General features: G+C 38.5%; 1 protein-coding gene across 1 annotated transcript in view; it reads left to right on the forward strand.

Annotated features, from left to right (window-relative positions):
* The window catches only part of LOC129437903 (roundabout homolog 2), a 77,681-nt gene that overhangs the window by 9,065 nt on the left and 41,772 nt on the right, over positions 1–26,844 (forward strand). The window contains exons 2-6 of the mRNA XM_055196292.2: positions 1,981–2,307; positions 20,853–21,010; positions 22,563–22,683; positions 22,870–23,008; positions 24,855–24,982. Coding sequence (XP_055052267.2) covers positions 1,981–2,307; positions 20,853–21,010; positions 22,563–22,683; positions 22,870–23,008; positions 24,855–24,982 — 873 coding nt within the window. The remainder of the gene's footprint in view (positions 1–1,980; positions 2,308–20,852; positions 21,011–22,562; positions 22,684–22,869; positions 23,009–24,854; positions 24,983–26,844) is intronic.

Here is a 26,844-nt window from a genome sequence, read left to right on the forward strand (position 1 = left end):
TAATCCGATTGAAGGTTACGACAATACAGTTTACATGCACCCTAAACATTACAATTGTACTAAAACGTTTGTTTAGATGTACATTCTACTGTTTATAATCCGAACCAAATGTCAGTGTTGCCAGATTTCCATATCAAAACCATCCCAATGGACATTCAAAGCTAACACAAAAGCATCCCAATGACAGCCTGAATGCCAATAACGAACGAAATGATTCACGCTTTATCTCTGGATAAATGTACAAAGTCAAAGCTGAGTTGGAGAAAGTTGTTCTTAAGAAGTTTTCAGATATAGGAAAAGAAAACACACTTTTCACAATGTACAACGCTATTTTATTCCTTTATGTAGCCTAATGTTACGAAAGTACACATGAGCGCTGCACAATGTACAGCACGTGACCCCATTACCTTAAGGGGCGGACAGAGTACACAGCTTCATTACTTGAATAAAAGTACAGATACTCTTGCTAAATTTTACTCAAGTAAAAGTACTACAGCCAGATGTCTACTTAAAGGAATATTCAATTTTCTTAAAAGAAAAATCCAGATAGTTTACTCACCACCATGTCATCCAAAATGTTGATGTCTTTCTTTGTTCAGTCGAGAAGAAATGATGTTTTTGGAGGAAAACATTGCAGGATTTTTCTCATTTTAATGGACTTTAAAAGAGCCCAACATTTAATACTTAACTCAACACTTAACAGTTTTTTTCAACAGAGTTTCAAAGGACTATAAACGATCCCAAACGAGGCATAAGGGTCTTATCTAGCAAAACGATTGTCATTTTTGACAAGAAAAATAAAAAATATCCACTTTTAAACCACACCTTTTCGTCACATTGAACCACGTGAGATGATTGACAGCTGTACAGAAAATGATAAAGCTCTGAGGTCAAATCTGACGCAAATCAGGAAGAGGAGGCACACATCTCGCTCCGTTCGCTGTTTGAGCTCTTCAGATCGCATAATTCAGTGGAAAATGAATAGAAATGTTATTCTGTATGACTAAATATTTTACTAACATTTGATAATTAATCATTATTTCTTCAAATAGGCCCACCATTGTACTAATAGCCTTTGCCGATTCTGTATATTTTATGTATTTGAACACAAATAAACCGGAGAAGACGAGAATGTTTTACGAGTGATGATTTCTATTCAAAATAACGAACGTTACAGATTAATTATTTTGCACTCCTGGCATAAATTAAGAAATGAATGTCACTGCAAACAAGTTTAATCATAAACAGTGGTCAAATATCAAAGTTTGTCCAGATCAAGTTAGAGTGTGATGTTTTGATGAGTAATTAATTTTGAACAACAATAAGGTGGGATGACCAGTGATCCCTGCCACTCAAGGGGTTGAATTTTTGTAGACGGTGATTAAGTTTTGTTTTGGATAACACAGCAAACACTTGAAGCGAAAACTATTATTAACTTGTTCAGAAAATTGAAATAGTCTGGCGAGGTGGGGCCTCTGGTTGGCACATTCCTGGGATGGACCTGCTGCGTCTTCATCCATCGTTTCGTCTCTTATCTAAATTTGACCATAGTGACTTTGGCGAAAAGCTGAAGGTGATTGCTGATAGGATGTCAATCAGTGGCGCCTGCACAATCCAATCACGTTTGAGAGAGGGAAACAACAACTGAGATTTTTATTTTTTTCCTATTTTTTTTAAGAAGAAGTAACGGGTACTTACAGTTTTGGATAGAAATGTAGTGGAGTGAAGAGTACAATATTTGCCTCTCATATGTACTTGAGTAAAGTCATGAGTACTCCCCAAACAAGATAATCAACTAAATTACAGATCCCTCAAAAATTTAATTAAAAAAATTAAATTTAATCATTATCTGCATATTATCCGGGGAAAGGAAACGTTTGTTAACATATACTGTAGGATAACTGTACATTCAGTGAATAAGGTTTGTGTATTCTTTTAAAACTTGATATTTAGATACTTTACTTGTTGTTTCCCACACAGGGTCTCGTCCACGTTTGGATGACTTTCCGCCAAAGATCTTGGAAGACCCCTCCGATCTGATTGTGTCAAAGGGTGAGCCGGCCACCCTGAACTGCAAAGCGGAGGGTCGGCCCACACCCGTGGTGGAATGGTACAAAGATGGCGAGCACGTCGAGACAGATAAGGACGACCCGCGTTCCCATCGCATGCTGTTGCCCAGCGGCTCCCTGTTTTTCCTCCGTATCGTTCACGGACGCCGCAGCAAACCAGACGAGGGTGTTTACACTTGTGTTGCCCGCAATTACCTCGGAGAGGCTGTTAGCCGAAACGCCTCGCTGGAAGTAGCCGGTAAGTCCTTTTTGATGAATTCCACCTTGTTTGTTATATCTGGATGGAACATAACTCCGCTGAAATAAAAGTAATCTATCCCTCTCAGACGGGGCCTTGGGTTTTGTTTGTCTTGTTCTTTCGTGGCATGCTGCCGGTGAGTTTTTGTCTTCTATAATACGGGGCTGTGATTGTGTTCTCCTGCTGTGCGGCTGCGCTCCGGGCCTTTGGCTCAATCATAATCCAGCTCTCTGGCACCGGAATGACTACAGATCCAGCTTGTCTGCCAGAAGAAACTGGATTAGCAAGTTTGTTGATTAGGAAAAGAATTGCAGCTAATTAGAATCCCCCAAGTTTCCTCATTAAAAACCCAAAACAGCCATTTGACGTCGCCCATTTTCCACATGGCTTCTCTTTTCTTTTACATGCAACTTTTACAAACTTAAATCGCTCAGAACTTCTTCTTGTTAATATTAGAGGTCTGGTACTGTGTGCGATCTTGTTCATTTCAATGGAAGTTTGCCGACTTCTGGCAAGACCAGGGACAGTGAAAGTTGGCGCCAGGACGTGTGCGTGTCCAGCTGGGCGAAAAAGCTGAGAAAAGTTCAACTTTATGCAAATGATGAATGGCTTTACATGGAGTGACTACCAATGAGAGTGAATCAGTGAAGTCTGTTATTGAGATGATGGTAACTTGTTTGTTTATAATTCTTACCAAGACAACCAAAATTAAGAACGCCTACTAATGACCTCAGCGCGACATACTGTAGTCGCTGGCAGTGAGCATAATTTCGGCTATTTGATATGACGTCTGGAGATTTGAGATGAGGTATGATCCAATGTAGCAGTTAGAGGATCAAGGCCAAGTCAAGTCCATTTGATACATTTTCCAACTTGCCGAAGGAAGTGATTAAAGTATTTCCCCTGGTTAAAATGAAATAAGATCTTAAAATAGACGGCCTTTAATGCTAAGTGAGAAGCGATTCCTTCGAGCCATTGTAGACGTTTTGCTTACTGTCCTAGACAGTAACAAAACCTGCTGGGTGAAAATTATTTGCAATCATGCACTCAGTGGTACATCTAATCCTGTATGCTGAATACTTAAAATCTCTAATACATGCTCGCTTTTTACGCCTACTATAAATAGTACGAGGGTAAAACTATTTCACTGTTATAGTGGCCCAGTTTCTAAAGCAACAAAATGATCCTGTTATAGCCTACAGTATCTTACTACTGAATCAAAGGTTTTTGCTGAATGATGGTACCTGACCATTGACTCCAAGTATAAAATTACAGCACAGAACCTTACAGTCCTCTGAGTAAACCTTCAACATAGAGGATGATTTATAACGGACAATTACAGCCAAAAATAAAATACAATTTCAGCCCTCAAGAGCATATAAGATCCAAACTCAGCACTCCTACATGACTCAGATCAGGTTGGATATTAGCTTTTCCCGCACATTGCTGGTGTGCTAAGTGCTCGTCCTTGTACAAGATGAGGCTATGAGACTTAGGTCACACACTCCGAGACCCACCTCACCGCCGGCCGTATCCTCTCCTCAGAAGTGATTAATGTGCTAATTAGAGTTGAACAGTTGCCACGGCATGGGTGGATTACAACAGGTGAAAGCATGGACGGGAGGCAGTGTTCCCAATGCTCTGCCCCCTCCCCTTAAAAGATCTCACGTGATTGAAAACGCACATCCTCAGATTATAGCAAGCGGATTGACGTGAAAAGAAATTTGATCGTACAAGGGATCAGTCTGTGATAAGTGAGCAATATATTGTGATTCTGATGCCACGGTGCCCATCTGTTATACTTGAGCTTACAGGACACTTTTTCGAAAAACAAATTTTTTGTTTGTTTGCTGATGAATCACTCTCGGTGAGCATGTGTGATGTGATTAACTGTTCTGTTAGAGTCACGAACGTCCCGCAGAGAAAGACTTTTTGGAGAGCTGTGTTATATAACCATTAGTAGTTTGACCTGTGCCCACGTTTTCAATCTTTTCGAAATAAATAAAGGGGCTGTGAAAAGAGTTTTAATGTTCGCAGCTGCCCATGTCATTATTCTCGAATATTTTCAGCAGGAAATTTATGCAGAAGGAAATGATACAGATGGGGTTTCATTCATTCCTTCTGAAATGAAAAAAAACATTGTTTATCACTAAAAGTTTTTAACCGATATTCGAATTTCGTGAGCGCTTATTGAGATGTTTGCTTCATTGTAACTTAGGGTTCGGTGGTATATCGTGTTTTGTTTAATATATCAGTATTTTTCCTTAGCAGGATTGAGACAATACTGTATATCGGTATGGTTTAAAATGAAATTCCTTCTTCTAAACAAAAGCTTTGCCAAATATGTCAACTGAGGCCAAACTGAGGTCTAAACATTTATTGCACTTTGTAGAAACCACGAGAAGCGAAACGATAGTCATTTTGGCCAAAATAAATAAAAATGTGTACTTTTTAACCACAACTTCTTGCCTTGCACTAGCTCTAGGATGCACGTTCACTGCCTTGCGTAATCATGTCGAAACATCACACATGATGTATGTGAAACGCACACGTACTTACCATTTTAAACAATAAACTGACACAAAGACATTCATTCGTATCATTCTACATACATCAACTTCTGAATGGTTCTTCTTCTCCACACTTGTAAACACTGGTGCGGTAGTTTTGTATACGTCATGCGTGACCTTCCGACGTGATTACGTAATATGTAAAGTCGCGGACGCACATCACAGGGTTAGTGCAAGATGAGAAGTTGTGGTTAAAAAGTACATATTTTAAATGTAAATATGTATTTTAAAACTTATGATTGTTTTGTTATATAAGACCCTTTTGCCTTGGTTGGGATTGTTTAGAGAAACTGCAGTTTGGGCCCCCAAACCATTGGGCTCAATTGAGGTCCACTATAGATGGTTTTATCGGACGCATGTCCGTTGTCGTGGCTACGCGTCTGGTCTGAACTTTACTTCCGGTTTCTATTTGTTTAACTAGTGGCTAAAATTAACTCTGGAACAAATACCTTGACGAAAATAACAAATGTTTTGGTTTTCTAAAGACAAAAGGAGACGGCGATCATGGATCACCACTATGTGAAGGGAGGTTTGGCAAGCGGTTTGTAGTTAAAATTTTATACAGCAACATTACCTCAGTGTCGTTTCAGAAATAAACTACTCTAAAAGGACTTATTGATTAGTTAGATAGGACTTAGTTCAATTTTTTATTTTTTTTAAAAGAGGACAATGTACATTAATCAATAATGTAAAAGTGCTAATTTTCATCGGCAGTCCTCCAACCAGGTGTAAAAAGGCAACCTTAAAAAATGATCACGATTATAAAATCACAAAATAAAATTACATACAACACATTGTAGTTAGAAAATACAATTCATAGAAAAGAATTATAAATGTATAAATACACACAGAAAGAATTAGTGCCCACAGGTTTGGCTCTCTACAAGCCTTTTTTTTTTTAATTCTTTTTGAAGTTATTGACAGTTATTGATTCTTAGCAGTGTGCCGGAAGTTACGTGTGTTCCACGAAAGCCGTTTGTTTATGTTTTTACTGCTGAAACCATCTATATGAAGAAAAATGCTGAAATGTTTTCCTAAAAAAAAAAAAAAAAAATTTTAAAGAAAGAAAGACGAACATCTTGGATGACATGGGGGTGAGTAAATTATCAGGACATTTTCTTATGAAAGTGGAGTAATTCCTGAAAGGCTGCTGACCGTAACTTTTAGCTTTCTATCACCATATCAGTTTGAAACACAATTGCTGGTTACTTATTTATACTTATTGAAAGCTTACATTTCCTGTAAAATCCAACCTGGAGGAGACAGTTTTGAACACAGATTGTTTATATACTTGACCAATAACTGATTTTTGTTTATTTTTGACCAAATGAGTTATGGATTGCAGCTAATATTAAATATATGACTTCTGTTCTGTTTATGTTCCCGTAGCTTATGTGGTAGAGATTTTCTTAGGTAATTCCAGTGGCGGAACTAGAATTTTTTTAATGTGGTGGCCAGGGGGTGGCCAAAGCTGCTTTAGGGGGTCCATAGTCCATAAAAGAAAATGACATGTAACCATGTATCAAGAAAGCATAAATGAATCTTTTGATCGCATTAGATGTAAACATGATAAGGGTGAATTTTAAATCTTTCTACTGTATTTCTTACATCTGATTTACTGTCTGTTAAAGGGATTCACCCAAAAATGAAAATTCTGTCATCATTTACTCACCCTCATGTTGTTCTAAACCTGTATTTTATTTTAATAAACACAAAAGAAGATATTTTGATAAATGATAAGCACACAATTAATGGTATATCCATTAAATTCCATTATGTTGTTTTTATTCCTACTATGGAAGTCAATGGTTAACAGCTGTGTGCATACCATCATTTATCAAAATATCTTCTTTTATGTTCATAAGAAAAAATAAATTCGTACAGGTTTAGAACAACATAAGGATGTAAAAATGATGACAGAATTTTCATGTTGTGAACTATCACTTTAATGAAGCAAAAGATCAGGAAATCTAAACTCCATGATAAACCTTAAACTTTCTTCAAATAGCAGAGCTCAACACAAAGGATGTTTCGATTAATCTTTATTTACGAAGATACAGAAGATGCAAAAGTTTTCTTTTTTCTTTTGATATTTAATTAACTTTAATGACAGAGAGACTTCAACAGGTTAGGCTAAGACCGAATGCAATAAAATGTTTATTCGTTTAAGACGTACAGTAACCAAATGATTAGTATGAAAATCACCAAGACAGCTATTTTGACATATGAGGATTTGTCCGTTTAAGCCAAAAAGACGCGAATATGAAGTCGTTTAAGCTCTGGCTGTGCACGCGCACTATCGGATATGCGCGTCGCGCTTTCAAGTTCAATGTGGCAATCCAGTCGAATTAACAATCATACATTCATTCAAGAATGAAAACATGGTGCTGGGTTTTGTTGTAAAAGAATTGGCAATGTTAGATTCAGTCCACAAGACAATTACCACACTTCCAGCATATACGGTGAAAATAAATCATGTAGTATTAGCAAAATGTACGACTTCACTTACATAATTTTAAAGATTCCAAGCATTATGTAGACATGACATTTATCTTCTGATGGTATGAAAAGTATTCGTTAAAGCTGCGGTCGGCAACTTATTTGATCATATTTTTTTATCATATTCACTGAAACCAACACTATGCTCCGATAGAACAACATCAACTAGACTGTTTAAGAAAAAACCCTGCGCTTCTAGCTCCACCTGGAGCCTGTTATTTGTTTTGCAAAAATCCACCACTCCCGGTTCATTTGGTCCAATCAGCGCAGGCTGGTTCATTTGGTCCAATCAGCGCAGGGCTGTGTAAAATCTGCCAGTCAATCACAGTACCTGCACGCGCCACAGATCCCCATCCCCCTCGCGCGCGTTACAATATCACGTGCATCCGCCTGAATTCATAGTTGTTTTGGTTTGAACAGCGAGATGGCGGAGAGAACTTTCAGTAACAAACTTCCGATTTCTCGGTTAACAACTAGAGCTAGGAAAACAACCAATGAAAAGAAGGAAACAAAGATAGAAAGCGACTGTGACCGTATTAAAACTAGGATCAATATCGGACCGGCATTTGAAAGGAATCTACGAGATTTCAAGCTGGATGCAGAGCTTGCCACATTTCTTCTCAACAGGTAATTGTGCTTTATTAACCATTGATTGTATTTCGGAGTGTTATGTAAGTAATATAAGTATTCTTGCTAAGTATGCGTTCACAATAATACTTTTGCACACGCGCTGACGAGAACGTGCTCTGAGGGAGGTTGCTCGGAGGTAGTGGGGGAGGGACATGAAATTGTAAACATTTGGAAACTGCTCAATCCTCCAGAGTTGCCGACGGCAACAGTAATTTTTCTGACGCGTTTTTAAAGGCGTCACTGATGGAGAGATAACAGAATGCGCATTATGTATATTTTCTTAATTTTGTGAAAAGCACAACATTCAGTTTTATAGACACACAAAAAATGACACTTGCATGTTTTTTAAATGATGTATAAATCATATCTGTATGTCCAAAATCAGCAGAGTAATCCAAGTCTCTTTGCGCAGTGATTGAAAAATAAAGAGTTTGCGCCACGACCGCAGGGAGGGTTAACGGAGCATTCACACGGGGCGTAAGCGTTAACGCTTAACGGAAGGCTTGTCTGAAGCCAGAGCCATAGAAGGATAGAGTTACGTCAAGTCCTTTCACTCCAATGGAACAGTTTTTTTTACAGCAATGGCGGATCATGGAGCAGCTCTTAAGTTCCCGGAAGTTACTGTCAGCTCCATAGAGTTGCATTAGAAAGATTGAATGTGTTGAACTTAATACAAGTTTTAAGACTTAATACGCTTGACAAATAAGATTGTATGTTAGCAATACATGTGAATCGAATGACTTTATGCATCAGTGTGTTTGTAGTGCATTATTTCTCATTTAATTAGTACATTTAGGGGGTGTTAGTAGAAAACGGGTCATGCTAGGACAAGCTGTGGATAACTTTAGCAACACACAACAAACCACTAACAGCCATGTATTGGTAAATTTCGTTTTCTTAATGCAAATTCATCCATTATTGTAAATATTGTGTAATTAGAGAGGCTAAATAAAGTGATGGTGGTATAAAGTGCATATTTATGCATCAACATATGGGTGGAATGTTTTTAACACTGTGGTTTTGCTGGTTAATAAATAAAATAAAATAAATTTATTTATTAATAACTTGTCAAATGTATACTTACATAGTTAAGAAATAAGTAATCATTTAAAGTGAAGATGATGTTATGTCCCATCAGATGTTTATATTAACAACAAAAAGAAAACTACACTAAGCCAGAAATATTATTATAATTTATAATAAATTAAAATAAATTAATATTAAAGTCTTTTTTAATGTTGTGCTTTGTATATTTATAAATTAAACCACTATGAGTTACATTCACAGCACATTCACTTTGTACATTATAAAAAAGCATAACATTATAAACTTACATTAGTACAGTGTGATGCATTTTAAAGTGGCTAAAGGCAGCGTAAAACATGTTAACAAGCCACATACCAGCAGATGACCATACAAATGTTCCTATATTGGTGGAATTAATTTGTCAAAAAACATTGTTTATATAACTACATAACAATACTACATTCACATTTTGATGTGATATAGAAATATTGTAAAAAAAATGCGTTTCTTGACTATAAATTAAGAAAAATCACAGCTCTTTGCCTCTAACTCAATGTATTTCAATGGCTCACTTTGGGCTTCTAGGAACTAACTGAAGTCTGCGTGAATCACGTGACGGCCAAGCTTCTGGACTTCCGTTGGCACAACTCTGTTTCTCTATGGCTCTGTCTGAAGCGTGGCCAACAGCCAATCACAGTGGCCGCTACACATGTTCCGGTCTTCTATAAACGTAACTGGCCGGCTCTGCCTAGGTTATTTGCATAAGGTGATCTGATTGGATGACGCACGCGTTGCCGCTTTAAAAGTTGAGAAATGTTTAACTTCTGCCGCGAGCAACGGCAGTAACGCGACTCAGACGGATCCACAATTTAGTCTGGCAATGCATGACGTCACCCATTAAAAGTGAATGGGAAGCGTTAACGCTGACGCCCCGTGTAAATGCGCCGTTATATTCATAATGTTTGTTTTTAACAATGTGCTGCGCTGCCGCACGTCGAAAATAAACACAGCGATTAAGTGAAAGTAGCGCATTATTTGGGGTGGCACACGGGGTGGCCAGTGACATGCCAAGGGTGTCCAGTGCCACCCTGGACACCCCTCTGGCTCCGCCACTGGGTAATTCACAGAGTAATCTATGATGTATGTTATAAGGGAGTATAAATATTTCAAAACTCACACAAATTCAATTATTTGCATGCTTTATGCAACATTATAAATGTCCTGTCTATTGTTGGGTCAGATGTGGGCGAAGTATTCCTAATGCAGAATGACCCGGGTTCAATGCCCATGCTTGAATAAATGAATTTATCCTTTTTTAATAAATCATAGACGCAGCTTTGTGTCAGTGGATGTATTAGCAAGAGCAGGATATCATCTTAGAGTGCATGCTTATACTGACTTGACAAATGTGATGTCAAGCAGTGATGAACTTTGCATTTTCTGTGACAGCTTCACTTAAACCTAATCTGATACAAACTGCTGCTGTTAATGTTACCTATAAATACCTGTTAGTATGTGTTAGTAAATGCAACACATTCAGCACACAGAAAAATACAATTTAGAGCCATACATATATAATATATATAATATTTTATGTTTTATACGTGTAATACATGTAAATACATGTAAATGTTTCTTAAATACATACATGCATGCATATGTATTTATATATACAAAATAATTAAACACAGTGCACACACATATATTATGAAAAAACAAACTTTTATTTTGAATGCGATTAATCACAATTAATCTTTTGACAGCCCATATATATGTGAAAAAATATTTTTAGGAATTTTGAAACTGATCATGAACCCCTATTGACTTCCATAGTAGGAAAAATGAATAATATGAAAGTGAATAGGGCTCATGACCGGTTTGGTGTCAAACATTACTCAAAATATTTTTCTTTGTGTTCATCAGAACAAAGAAATATTACGATTTGTAACAACAAGAGATTTAGTAAATATTGACAGAATTTTCCTTTTTGGGTGAATTATCCCTTTAAAGTATTGTTTGACAAACAAAAGACCTGCACATTTGTGTTTAGCCAGTGTTGTTCTTAGCTGATAAATCAGGTTAAATCTGGCTTATATGGTAATATATTAATCCATGCAAAGCTAAATCACAGTAGGGTTACAGTATTATCCAAATAACATATGTATACCGAAGGACAAATGCTTAATCTGGCACTTGTCACAATGGCAAAATACAAATAGCAAAAGCAATAGTTATTATTTGTTTAATAGCAGTTATTTAGCTCTCTGCATGGATATGAATCCATTCACACATTCTTTCAAAATAGCAGCTTTATGTTGAAGCTTTTATGCAAGAGAAAAGCTATATCTATATCAAAGCACCGAATGTGGCAGTCATTCTAAGGGAGCACAGTGTCTCTTACCCTGAGCCCAGATTAAGATAAAATAGGACAAATAAAAAATAAAACTTGCTTAAAAGGCTCTAGACCCAGCTGTCATTCTTTACTCAGTGTAGGATTATAAAGTAATGGTGTTTTGGTGGCAGCTTTTCCATAATACGTCTTTCCACATGCACTCTTATCTAAACCCACTGAAGGGCTGTTATGGGATTTCTCATATGCACAATGTTTTTGAACATGACTCGCTCACTTTATCTGAAGTTTCTTTTAGGGTCTTTGCGTATTACATGGATGTGTTAAATTTTAAGTCGTTGCACAATAAAATTTTTATCGCATACATATTTCACTCAGTTCATGTTCAAAAGAGCGTATAAAGACTTGATTCATAGATAGAAAAGCAACTCAGATTACTTCAAGTTATTGCTCGTAACGGAAATAAACCATGTGTTGGGTTAACCCAGTCTTCGGATAACCCCGATTATCCGAATTCTACATAAAGGAACAACAGCAGGTATTGACCGACCTCTGGGTTGGATTTATTTATGTGCCTCTAAAATGAACAATGACAACATCTTGGATCAACGCCCTCTCCCCCCATAAACCCACAATGCATTGCTATTAATTGCATGTTAGTGGCTAACATAATTTTGCATGTAATTATATGTATGCATATTGAACGTGTAAAAGCGTCCCACGCTTTAGTTTGCCTGAAACATTTCACAAGTCTTCTCCCACTCACGCACACGAACGCGTCGACAGATGGCCGCATGTCAAACCCCAAACCAATTCTTCAGGTTAGAGTGATTGTCCTTTTAAGATCAACATCTGAGTCACAAACGGTCAAATTTGTCATGGGTCTCCATTGGGGGGAAATGCAAATGAGCCGCCGTGTGTAAGTAAGGAGAGAGAGCGTAGTGAGTCAGTGGTGGGCTATTAATAATGTACATCCCAACAGGCTTGTCATTTACCATCATCTCATGATCTCTGCTGGAGGGGCGGAGAAAAAAAGACCTCTGGCTTTTTGAAATGAGATCGACCTGTGTGAGATTCAGCTTGGGAATTTTTTTTCATTCCCATGAGTCAAAAGCACGAGACTGATTTACAGAAATACCAGTGATCACATTTAGATAAATGCACCATATTTATCTGAGCTGAGTAAGTCAAGGTCATGTTCGTCCCAGGCGTCCTGTGTGTCATCTTCAGTATGTCCTGTCTAACAACCTTGTAGTCCGACACGCCTACATTCATACTATATAGTAGGCGAAAGGCAGTAGGCTAGGCGAGTAGTACAGTATGTCCAAATTCATAGTATTTGAAAAACAGTATGGCTTTTCCCATTTTAGTCGCATTTTTTACGCTATGCTAATTTTTTCCCTCTCAGTGAGTGTAACAGCTGTCACTTTCGCCGAAGGTGACGTCATGTACATACCCTTCATAGATTGTGGAAGTTCATAAATATTCACGTTAGCCTGCCTGTGAAACGAATATCTCATAAACCAAAAATCTTGTAACACCGACCGGAAAAAACAATGTCACGCATGCAAAAGAGTTATGGTAAATATTTCTACACCCGCAAAGTATAACCCAGTAGGAGCTAGGAGGATAAAATTAAGAATTGGCCTGATATACAAGACATATTCAATTATTTTGTATTATCCCTCGGTGTTGACGGGGCTTTAGTGGGCCACTATAAAAGCACAGAGCCATACCAGTACCTGCAAAGTGGGAAAGTCTGTCGAGTGTTTGATTATGAAACAGACCATGATTTTGGGTTTTCAGATGGAGCAGCATTTACTACACAAAGCCGTAGTTCACTGACAATCGCGGCAATTTTGCAGTAATTATGTATTAGTAATGTATTAGGGATGCACCGATATGGAAATTTTGGCCGATACCGGTAACCGATAACTCTTTATATTTGGGGGGCGATAACTGATATATATAGGCCGATAAATATTCATATTATTTTTAATGAAAAACTCCCAGACCGCGGACATCTTGTCTTTGCGCTAGACTAGCATACTCTTCTTAAGCCCGCAACACGTGTCATCTTCGTGCTATGTCACAGAAAGCACCAATCAAAACTCCACATGGCCAGCAATGAGCAAGTGAAGTGGTTTAACAAACCAAAATAATCCATCATTTATCGGCTGGCATTTATCGGCCTAATTTTGCTATCAGACCGATAACCGATAATATTAAAAATAAGCAGTTATCGGCCGATAACGATATGTCAGACGATATATCGTGCATCCCTAATATGTATGTGATATGGCCCAGCTTGTCAGTGAACTATGGCTTTGTGTAGTATATGCCACTCCATCTGAAAGCAGCTGATGGCGATTTACTTCAAATCAAGGAACCGGCTTTACTGACGAGATGTGCATTATATCGCATGCAAATTATCGCCCATGCCTAATATCGTCTATCAGCAATCGCCAGACATCTGGCCGATAACAGGCTTTCATGACGATAGTTATAATTATCATCATATTTTCACATTAACATGCACTTTGCATGTTTTTCCTCACATAAGAGGGTTTGTGGGCTTCACTTTGCGCAAAAGAGCTTGTAACGTGTTGTTTTCAACAAGCAGCGGCATACAGTAAAGACGATATTATCTCCTTTTAGGAGCTGATTTTCCAAATATGGGAAGGATAGCATCATTTCCGTCACTCGCTTGAGGTATTCGGCCAATCACAATTCACTGGATAGCTAGCCAAATGGAGCACACCACGCTTTTCAGAACGACATTTCTTATATATACTTGCTATCTACAGTAATAATGCATTTCAATTGAGAAACTTAGATGCAAAAGGCATAGATGTGCTTAATCTCAGCCTCAAGTCATTCAAAAAATACAGCTTTGTTGGGAGAAGATTGATAAAAAATGCTAATTTACAAGAAAACATATCGGACACATATCGGGTTTTTCATCTGAGCTCTTGAGAAATGCATTCAAAATCCACTTGCCTAAAAAATCTCAAGAGACACATGGAGTGTGATTCTTCTAGACTTTTCTGGCCAATATATAAGGAGGATATTTTCTCCAAATTCATGTTGATTATTTCAATAAATCGTTTTAGCAGCTGAGGTAATTGGCTTTCACAGCATATGTAAGAGATGATTATGATTTTGCTCTGCAAGGTCTGTTCAGGGTGGAAGTTAGCCAAGCGGAATTAAAGAGTGACCATAATGTTTTCTGACGGTCACGTGATCCAGCCGAGCTTTCAGCTGCGGCTAATGAGGCTCTCAGCTCATGTCAGTCACCTCAAAGATGACAAAATATCACGCTTTTTGCTTTAGACCAAAGTGTAGAGGAAGAGAGAGGGAAGAGTAGCTTCCTGCACAGACAGCCGAGAGGGACGAACATTGTCAGAGCCAAAGCGTGTATTATTCTTTCCCATAACAAGGCATGAGGTATCGCTGAGGGCGCTTACGGGCTTTGTGCGGGCCAGCCAGCTCTAGGTAAACGTTGACACTGTTTTCCCCTCTCTTTTCTTAACCAAAGCTCATGAATTACACATGACTCATCTCCTGAAAAATGCAACATGCTGGGGGATGTTTGGGAACAGCCTGTCCTTGTCCTGGTTTTTGCATGTGCCTCCTGCGATTTACATTGGGTTTGGGTGGTGACGGACCATCACAGTGGACTGCAGGGGACGGAGAGTGCATGCATATGTGTATTACACTAATGGGGTTATACAGTGGGGGAACGTCCAACCAGTACTGTGAATTCTTTACATTTGTTGATTTGTTGAGTTAATACTGATGTCTGCTGAAAATTTCATGTGAATAACCTTTTTAGAAATATATGTACTGACAAAAATGTTGACACGATCAATACTTATTTCCTCCACTGTATATTTCTGTTGGAGGGCCACAGGTCACCCTCGATGAAACCTAAGCTCTTGTATTGTGGGCGTGTTTTTTCTGATTTGGATTTAGAGGGTGTTTAGCAGGCGAGACATGCACTTCACAGGATGGGCATATGTCAATATTGTGTCTGTTAGTCCAGTCTGATCTCACGAGAATTCGTACATATTTTACAAGTTGGCTAATTCGTTAGAATTTGTATGAAGTTAATCATGCAAAAACGTACGATTATCATAAAAACAATAACAAAACCCCACCCATAACCCCAATGTCATGGGGCAAAGGAAAATCGTACAACATTGTACGAATGTAGTCATATGAATTAATACAAATTAGTCACCTCATAAAATACGTACGAATTGCCATGAGATAGCGTTGTTTAGTCCAGTCCAGCCTGAACTCACGTAAATTGGTTAATGAGTTGGCTAATTAGTATTAATTCGTACAAAGTTGATCGTGCAAAAATGTACGATTATCTTAAAAAAACAATAACGAAACCCCACCCTTAACCCCAACATCACAGGGCAAACACATGTGGTCATATGAATGAATATTGTACGAATTAGCCCCCTCTTATACCACGGGTCTGTTGAATGCTGTATTTTGATTGGTTGAGAAATGTTCCATGGGTATGCATTATTTTCAATAACCGCACACCTAACTTTTCAAATGTCTTAAAAATAGGCACCAGAGCAATGTTTTTGGTAACCGTGGTATAAGCGGAATAATTGACTTCGGTCCTTTGAATTATTTGAAAATAATGCACACCCGCAGCATAACCTCCTTGGGCTTTCGTCAATTATTCCTTACATAAAATACGTACAAATTGCCATGAGATAGCATTGGTTAGTCTACTGACTGTTAGTTCAGCCTGAATTCATTAAGCCTGATTTATAGTCGTGCGTAAGTTCTACGGCGTAGGTTATCCGTTACCTGTGCATAGCTCTGCGTAACCATACGTGCACCGCGCAAAATTTTTAACAGCGCGTCAGTTCTACGAGGACCGCGAGCGCTGTGATTTTGGTAAAAAAAACTGCGTCATAGGTATTTCCGTTCGCGACGGTGAAAACAAAGATGATCCAAGTTGAGGAGTGATTTAACTGCCACAAAAGTCGATGTTTATTTAATGCTGGTCTTCTTAAATCATACACAACAAGTTGCTGTTTCTTCTTCGTTTGTGTGTTAACTTGTCAAGCTTCTTCTTTTTTGACGGTCGTGCTGCTACTGTGGTACTGCCTACCAACGGTCTGCGCGTGTGTTTGCACATCGACGCGGACGACGACGCAAAAGTATAAATGAAAACCGACGCGGAACCTACGCACAACTATAACGAGCCCTTTAGCCAACTCGGAAAAAAATGTATGAATTCTCATTAGTATGAATTCGTACAAAGTTAATTGTGTCAAAAAACAATAATGAAACCCCACCCTTAACCCCAACATCACAGGGGCAAACGCAAATCGCACAACATTGTATGAATAAATACGAATTAGCCACCTCATAAAATTCGTACGAATTGCCATGAGATAGCATTGGCCACTGGTCCACTGACTGTAAGTACATGAGAACTCATGAGAATTTAACGAGTTGACTAATTCGTATTAATTCGTACAAAGTTAATCGTGCAAAAATGTACGATTATCATAAAAACAATAACGAAACCCCACCTCTAACCCCAACTGCACAAGGGCAAATTGTAAAAAAATTTTACGAATGTGGTCGTACAAATTAGCCACCTCCTAAAATATGTACTGTATGAACTGCCATGAGATAGCGTTGGTTAGTCTGTTGAGATGTTTCTGCAATACCTGTACTCTCTTTCTCAGATATTCTTTTATGCGCTGTCAAAGCCCTGTGCTTTGTTTTTCTACACTTTCATGGAAAACGGCTCAAGGGAACAAGTGGACGCTCATTTAGCTGTGGCAGCCAAGCATGTGGGAGTCAGCACTATTTACAGCTAAAGGCCGAAGGACAATTGAATAATTTTATAGTCAGTTAGTTTTCTATTCCAGCTTGGCTTTGGGGGATGAATTTAGTTTTTGTTTGTTTGTTTGTTATAATTTGTAGCTAAATGCCAAATCTGACGTAGAATTTACCTTTACTTTTAGCAACATATTTTCAAAAAATCAATTAGAAATTAAAATGAGTTCAAATGTTGTATTTTGTGTTAGTGATGGACTGAAAATATATTTTGAGATGATTAGCATTGGTTAACAATGGCCAGAAGGCATACCTTCCCCCCTTGTATTTTTTCTGAAATCTGCCCGGAGCCTTGCCGATGGATTTTCTACACTACAAAAATGTTTTGTTAAGTTAGGCGGATTAAAAGGGATAATTCTCCCAAAAATGTAAAATTTGTCATTATTTAATCATCATGTTGTTGGAACCCGCAATGTCTTTCTTTGTTCTTCAGACCCTAAACCCAAAGTTTTGGGTTTCTGGTTACTATAGTTAATGGTGACAAAAGTGTTAAATAAATAACTCCATTCGAGAGGGTTAGGAGTTTAAGACTTTTTATCAAATAAAAGATTATATTTTAGTCCTTTTGAAGTTTGGAGAGGTGGTCACCATGCACTCACACAGTAACCATAAAAAAAACTCTTTTAAAGAAAATTCTGCGTTTGTGTTCTGAAAAGCAAAGAAAGACATTAGAGGATCAAACAACATGAGGATGTAATGACAGTTTTTATTTTTGGGTGAACTATGGAGCTACCGTCCTGCAGATTTTAGCTCCAACCCCAATCAAACACAGCTGAGGCAGCTAATCAAGTTGTTCAGGGTTGCTTGATAAATACAGACAGAAGTGTTGAAACTGAAATCTGCAGGACAGTAGCTCACCAGGAGCAGGGTTAGAGACTTCCTGATTTTTCCAAATGAGAGATGTTCCTGGTTCGACATCTTTGTTGACCCTGGGGCAACATTTCAATCAACCAATCAGATTAAAGGGGACATAGCGTGAAAATCTGACTTTTCCATGTTTAAGTGCTATAATTGGGTCCCCAGTGCTTCTATAAACCTAGAAAATGTAAAAAAAAAACAGTAACTTAGTTTTGGTAAACCATTTTCTACAAGCATTTATAAAAACGGTTAGTTCCAATCCTTGATTCTGATTGGTCAATAGGTGTGCTTTATTCACGATAAAACACTGCTATGACCACTTCACCCAACGGTTCTATTTAATATCACTGCGCCCTTAGCAACACCCTTAGCAACACATAAACATATAATGAGACAAAGTCTGAGAACAGTTTGTTGTTTTTATTTGAGCTTTCATGTTGTTGTTCGCAGTCAGGGACTATTTTTTCTAGCGGAAGGAATGCTTTTATTGATTTAACTTCATGAAAGTTGCACTAATATTTTTTTTACTTTAATATACAGTAGTGTGGTAACTATATTACGCTTCGCTTCGCGTCGTGCCTTACAACGCCCTTCAGCCGTTACTTATTCACTATACAGCACAGCCTCTCGTACCTTATTGCTTACGTAAAAAATAGGTCATTGAAATTTGGCTCCCCTTGTGATGTCAGAAGGAGATAATACCGCCCCTTAATCAAACCACGGCACTGGCTTTTAGTGCAGAGATCAGCTCATTTGCATTTTAAAGGACACACCCAATAACTGCACATTTTTGCTCACACCTACAAAGTGGCAATTTTAAATGCAAACAAGCTGATCTCTGCACTAAATGACAGTGCTGTAGTTGGATAGTGCAGATTAAGGGGCTGTATTATCCCCTTCTGACATCACAAGGGAGAGCCAAATTTCAATGACCTGTTTTTTACATTTTTTTAGAAAATGGTTTACCAAAACTAAGTTACTGGGTTGATCAGAAGCACTGGGGACCCAACTGTAGCACTTAAACGTGGAAAAAGTCAGATTTCCATGATATGTCTCCTTTAAGAGATAAATTCACAGTTAATGAAACTTTAGGCTTATATCCAGAGGTTATTCACCTATAATTTATTATTTAGTTTAGGGTTTGGGGTAGGGATTAGGGATAGGGTTATGCTGACCCACCAAGATCTTTCACTTTACAAAATCAAGTATGAAGGAATCAAACTGACTTGATTCAAAGGTATTAAGTAGCTCAATTTAGAATGTGCTTTGAATTGGTCTACGTCTTTTTCTTAGATGTTTATCATAAAATGAATATTTAGTAAAGCAATACTGTGAAAGAACTAATAAATGTAACTAAACAAATATAATGCACTGATACCTTTGAAGTATAGAGCTACATGGAGGCAGCAAACTATATCAAGTTTAAAAAGTATTAATTTGAAGGATTATTGTCATGTGATTATAGACATTAAAGACTGTTGAGTGAGTAGGAATGTGACAGATTGTGTTGTATGGTGGTGCTGGTTATGGTCAGAGTGGGCACAGACTGACAGATGACCATTTCAAATCCTAATGTGAGATATGAGACACTTACTGCTCAATGACAGACCCACGCCATTTGTCCCATCTTGACAGTTATGAATATTCATAGACAGGAGATGAGGATAAGTTTAACTAACAAAGAGAACGAAACTCTCAGAGATTTGCATATCACCAATAACATGACATTTCAATGAATATTTATAAGTAATTATCAAGTCATTGTATTTATAAAGGCCAGCCGGTGGAATGATGCGACCGGAATTTGGTAATGCATAAGATTTGCCTCAGAGGTCAAATCATAATTATAATGTGGTTTCATTTATTTATTTGGACTCATTTTCATGCTTCACGTTGTATGTCATTTGGTTTCCTTTCGAAACTCGCGACTGTGAGATTGTACGTTATAATTGCACAGTTAAACTAACAACTTTTTCACAAAGTGTTGTAGAGATTAGACAGGAAGATATAGTGGCTGTCAGAGTGTTTAATTGGAGATCTGTGCACAAAAATACATTTATTTTTCACCGAGATGTGTGACATTTATGTTTGTGTGTGTATGCGAGGTTTCGTGTGCCAGCCTCCGGATAAAAGTCTATAGCACTGTAGGAGTTCACCTTTGATGTAGAAAACTCAGAGAGCCCCCCTAAGGCTGTTGCCATAGGGCAGGGCCACATTTTTAATCTGTCAGTCACCCCCGGGATTTATGGATGACTTTGCCAAGTCAGGTGGCAGGAAATGCAGCATTTTTTGCCGTTCGCTCTCAGTGTGAAAGGTGGGAAGAGAATAGAGAAGAAAAGGGCAGAGTTCACTCCGTCTGTTGTTAAAACGGACGCTTAGTCAGGTCAGCACGGCCGGTCGTTGTTGAATCTGGAGATTTAAACAGTCGGCTCTCATATCCTTCATGCAAGACTGAAAAAAACACAGTCACGTCTCTTCTCTGCAGTCAATTATTTAACCATATTTAAATCTGAATGCGTAATTATGAAAATACTTTATTATTGATAAGGCGAGAAAGCCATGGCAAAAAAAGACGCGCAGGGAAATTCAAAAGAGCCGGAGAAGATAAACTTACTTTTTGTATTTTTGATACCTTTGTTCCTCAATGACAATCATCTATACTAAAAAATAAAAATACTAAAAAGGAAATAAAAATGACGTTCACCTAACCTAATTTCAATCTCCCACAGTACTCAGAGATGATTTCCGGCAGCCACCCAGTGATGTGGTGGTAGCAGCCGGGGAGCCCGCTGTGATGGAGTGCGTCCCTCCCCGGGGTCACCCCGAGCCCAGAGTCTCCTGGAAGAGGAACAATGTTCGTGTCAATGACAAAGACCCCAGGATCTCTGTGAGTCAATAAGAGAAAGTGAGATGTTGGCACAGGTCTGATTTCAGGGTGCTGATTGCTGATGAAACCACCATCGATTGAAAGATGAGTCAGTGTGTGAGGTCACTTCCCAGTCTCCTCAACTGAATGACATCACTGCTGGCAAACCCAAGAGCTTTTTATAGAGCTATTCAGTCACAGCTTTTGACTATGTGAACTTCAGCCAAAGCTTTTCGATACATATAGATAAGATACTATATGCCGTTAGATGAAGAGTCTCTTTTCAGTGCTCTTCCGAGGGGCGCAAATTCAAAATATGTGTCATGTGTTGCACGTGTTTTTAAAATGTGTGTTTGTTGCTGTCATGTGAACCATGTGCATCACGTGTTTTGTCAAAATAAGTGCCTGCTGTACACGCGTCAAACCGTTTATGAGACGCTCACGTTCACCAAATACACGCAAGACACTCCCTTTACAGTAATTTGATTACGCATGAGATTATGGGAAGATCTGGCAAACACGAGCGTCCCTTTTACATAAACCCTTTAGACGCACCTGCAGCAGGCACTTATTTTGACAAAACACGTGATGCACATAGGTTCACTCGACGCACCAAACATATATTTTGAAATGACGAACCACACACATGACAGGCTACATACATGTTATGACGAACTTTGCATTGTGCGACCTCAAAAAAGGATTCACCGGCCCCACTGAGTCTCTTGTTTCTCAGATTTTTCTTTTGTAAAAATTACCCCAGTAATCTCACACAAGACACTCCGTTAACAGTAAACTCTGATTACGCACGAGATTATGCGATTGTCTGTTAAACGCGAGCGTCTCTTTTATCATAAACCCTTTAGACGGGTCTGCAGCAGGCACTTATTTGACAAGACACGTGTGGCACACAGGTTCACTCGACGCGCCAAACACATATTTTGAAATGACGAACCATACACATGACGTTCTACATTCACGTTGTGACAAACTTCGCATTGTGCGCCCTCGAAAAAAGAAGTCACTAATTCTCTTTTTTTTTTTTTTTAAATGACCCCATCTCACCCAAGCTTCCCTTCAAAAAAGATCTCAAGAATGTCAAACTGGTCAGGTAAAAAGTCCAAGATTTTAATATGAACAAATTATCGCAGGACCAAATGATCCGATCCGTTTTATTTTACTTAATTTTACATAACTGAGAACTAAGAAATTTAGTTTGAGATTTGAAAGAGAAACCTCTAAGCAAGAACATTTACTTTTGGCAGCCCATGTCTTCAAAATGCTAATTTTCATCTTTTGGGTTTAGGACTGCAGGCTAGCTCTATTGTTTTGTAGCGTTGCCATGTCAAAACATGAAACTCATGAAATAACCAAACTAAAAGTGTGCTTTTGTGATAACATTTAAATTAAGTGGTTTCATTTGAGTCGAAGAAGTATTTGAATATGTTGGGTTGCACCAATGAAGTCATTATTAAAGCTCAGATGAAAAAAAGTACAGTTTTTACAATGTAAAAGATTTGTTTACTTTTACAATTAATTTGACTGACGTATGGTTTATGTAAATTTTTTTCAGATGCGTGGTGGTAAACTGATGATATCTCACACCCGGAAAAGTGACGCAGGCATGTATGTCTGCGTGGGTACCAATATGGTGGGCGACAGAGACAGCGATCCAGCCGAACTGGTGGTGTTTGGTAAATCCTTTTGCTTTCTTGGTACTCTGAAAGGGTGAAAATAAGCGCTATGAGATCATAGTATGTGCTTATACTTATGATATTATACTGAAACGTTTCCTGTTAAACTGCTTTCAAACAATTTGTATTGGGAAAAGTCTTCATTTAAATTGAATTGAGTTTGTTTCCGTGTGTTTGGCGGGGCAGAGAGACCCGTGTTCATTCGCCGGCCAGTAAATCAGATTGTACTGGCTGAGGAGACAGTCGACTTCATATGTGAGGTGCACGGAGATCCGGCTCCAACTGTACGATGGAATAGAGATGAGGGAGAACTTCCAAGGGGAAGGTCAGATTCCACTTACCAACCTTTCTGATATTTTTTTGGATCTCAAATGCCAGTTAATGACATTTTATATGGAAGTTAAATTAGTTAATGAAGAATCAGCTTGCCATTATGGTTGAATTACAAAAAAAGAAAAGTCATTACAAAGGCAAATTAGCATCAAACTAACCTTTTAAATAATTGTGTTTCGAGTTACAAAGAGCAAACATGTTTTATTTAATTATGCTACAACATAATTACAGAAACTTCACTGAAAAGCATAATTATATTTTTTTAGGTAGAAAATGTACAATAATGAGCCATTCCCCAGACATCTTAAGCTCATATGGGAGATGCAAATTCGACTCAGTAGCCAATACTTTGAGATATTTTGGTCTTTCTCCAATATAGGAACTGTACTTGTATTGGCTAAATAAGCTGCCAGGGAGTCTTGCCAAGATTAGGGCTGTGTATCGGAAGATACTGGGGTTGCAATGCAATATGTTGTAATACATTGCGATACTGAAAAGCGATTTTAGGAAAGCTGTCATTAAGAACACACCACCATATGCAAACCTTTGTGGCACGCCCCATGCAAGTACTTCCTCTCACTGTTTAAGTTCAGAGATGAAGAACGCTATAGTAAACTCCAAACGAAACAACTGCCATGAATCTTGCATCATCTTTATTTTAAAAATATTAATATCGCATTTTTGAGAATTAATACGCTATTGTCATACAAAGTATCACAATACTCACATGCATTAATATTTTCTTACACCCCAACCAAGATGGCAACCGGGTGATTCTCACGAAATCCAGACTTAGAAGGTGTCCAGCATCAGATTTAAAAAGCCCTTGAAGCCTTTTTTTGCACATATAAGATTAAGGTCTGAACTTACTATAACCATTATTTTTAGAGGATTTAAAAAATATTTCCTATAGAATTATTTACATTTTTTAGAATATCATTATCAAAAATTATCATTACCGCAACATGATATTACATTAAATATATGCATTTACAAACTCATGTTTCGGTAATGAGAACTAAAAAGTTGTCTAGGTACTATGACAAACAAAATTTCAATTTTTATCTGGAGAGAAAAAATAAGAACCGCTTACCTGGTAGCCATCTTTAGTGTCACAGTCAATAATGTCCTGTCCAACAATTTTGAAAATGTTAGTTCCTTAAGGGCTTAAACAATCATTGAAAATTGTTGCGGAGGATGAAAAAATTGGTCTTGGACACATTTATATTCCTTATTATTGTCTTCGCATTTACTGGTGATCACCAAATACCACATGTTTCTTTACTGTAAACGTTTATAGTAATAGATTTTTTAATTATAAATATTTCCATGTCAAGGAAACCAAATCCAGTCATGGACGCGTTGCGGTAATGAAAAATTTCAACTTAAATGTGGAAAAAACTTGGTTTGTATGATGTCATTTGAAATCATGTTCAAAATATTACATGAAGAGATGTTTTTTTAACTCTTATTTTGATACTCTTATTTTGCATTTACTTTTTTTATCAAAATGTTTCATGACACCTCATAAGTAATTTTGCAAGAATCACCCAATTTTCCGCTTCAACAGACTTTCCATGAATATACATTAGTTGTATCTTTATCCCAAATAGTTTTTTCAAATAAAATAAAGTGGCATGATATAAAAAAGTGTGTTTCATAGGTTTAACGTTGCTTAGAGCACACAAACAAAGACGTGTGTTGTAAAATCACACAAAAAAATTTTCTGTGATGGAAGTATGCCGTCAGGAGGAAGTGTACTGTAGGAGGAAGGTGTGATCCTGCACGTACATTTCACATTCACGACCACTGTGTCTTTTCTCTTTTTGGATAAATAGATTTGAGATCCGCAGTGACAATACCCTCCGTCTGATACGGGTGAGAGCGGAAGATGAGGGCACTTACACTTGTGTCACAGAAAACAGCGTGGGCAAAACGGAAGCTGCAGCCGTACTACAGGTCCACGGTAATACACTCATACATGCATTGTTCTCTGGCTTTAATGTGTGTTTTGACACACCACTGCACGCATGACATATAAATCAGTAAGAAGCGAGTTGATATTCTTAGCTTTGTGCGTATGTTCGTCATCTCCATTAAACAGAGCTCACCGCAGCCATTTGAACCTGTCGGGTGGAATCAGTTTGATCTGTGCCAAGTCAGATGGAAGCAATTAGCTTTGTTCTAAAATGAACAACTTCAGTACGCACCATACACGAGACTATACTCCACGATTTTACTTTAGCCTGTTGCTAAAGTGACAATACCACACTTACAGAAGCATAAAAATACACAGATCACAAAATATTATAAATGAATAAAGGGAGAGTTCACCCAAAAATGAAACTTTTGTCATTATTTACTCAACCTCAAGTTGTTTCAAACCTGTATACATTTATTTGTTCTGCTGAACACAAAGGATGATATTTCTAATCAAGCGAGAAGCAAAAGCACAGCTGAATTATATGGTAGAAAAAACTAATACTATGGAAGCCAGTGGTACTCCAAAACGCTTAGGTTACTCACGTAACCCCGGTTCCCTGAAATAACGAGAACGAAGCATTGCGTCAGTTAGCTGACGCTATGGGGAAACTCCTGTTTACTCCGTGACTGAAGCCAATTGGTTAACGTCTGTACAAAGTACAGACCAATGACGTTTGAACCCGCGCGCGGGATGCACACGTCCTTATATAAGCGCGGTTCAAGCGTCAGGAGCTCATTATTATTCGACTGAAGCGCGCAGCCGAATAACACTCGCTGCGTAGACGTTTGTAGCACGGCAAGTGACGCAATGCTTCGTTCCCGTTATTTCAGGGAACCGGGGTTACATGAGTAACCTAAGCGTTCCCTTTCAATACGGTTTACTTCGCATTGCGTCAGTTAGCTGACGCTATGGGGGAACGTAATCCCATCACGCCGTGCATACACAACGTACAGAAGTGCCTTACCGGAGAGACACTGCGTGTGGCCCTGTACCCGGCATATTCACAGCTTTAAGCAAATGTGTAAGCACCATATAAAATGTTGACGCGCACACGGTGGGGTTTTAAACGCACCGGGGGCACATAACATAGCACAAGACGGCGAGATACCGAGCGCGCCGCGGGTGTGCGAGATAAGTAAATTCAGAGTCACGTTGGTGAGCTCGCTGAGCGCACCGTGGTGTACACATAAAACGCATGAGCGTGCATGATTGAGCCGAGAGAACCTGCGCTCGTAGGGCAGGGACGTCTAAGCTGTACAAGCTCTACAATAGACGGCGAAGACCAGCCGGCCGTCTAGCAGATATCAAATGTACAGGTAGATACCCCTGTAGACCAAGTCTATGAAAAAGCCAGACTCTCACAGAGTGGGCTCTATATAGGACATAGCTCATAGAGGGGCGTGAGCCAGTGGTTTCAACGATCCATCTAAATAACCACTGTAAGCAACAGACATACATAGTGAGTGATCTGCGAAGCTATGTATGTTCACAGAACGCGCCGTAAATGTGTACAGATATGATTGATGAACGTACGGTGGGCACTCAACGCACCGTGAACGTACACAGATGAACAACAATGTATGTATGTGTCACAGCCGTGTATACAGATGAGCTTTTCCGAGCGCATCTTTAGTGTATACCGAGATGTAATAGCGTGCATATGTGAGCTTCTCTAAGCGCACGGTTGACGCATATAATTAAAACCCATATCGTGCATACAGGTGAGCTTACGCGGCGCACCTTTAATGCAACAAACCTCAGTAGTGCGCGAAGCAGGGATGTCAAAGCTGTAAACTGACAAAGTGGACGGCGGGGACCAGCCGGCCGTGTCACAAATATCAAAT

The sequence above is a fragment of the Misgurnus anguillicaudatus genome, chromosome 24 (assembly GCF_027580225.2).
Source record: "Misgurnus anguillicaudatus chromosome 24, ASM2758022v2, whole genome shotgun sequence".
In the NCBI taxonomy this organism is placed as follows: domain Eukaryota; kingdom Metazoa; phylum Chordata; class Actinopteri; order Cypriniformes; family Cobitidae; genus Misgurnus; species Misgurnus anguillicaudatus.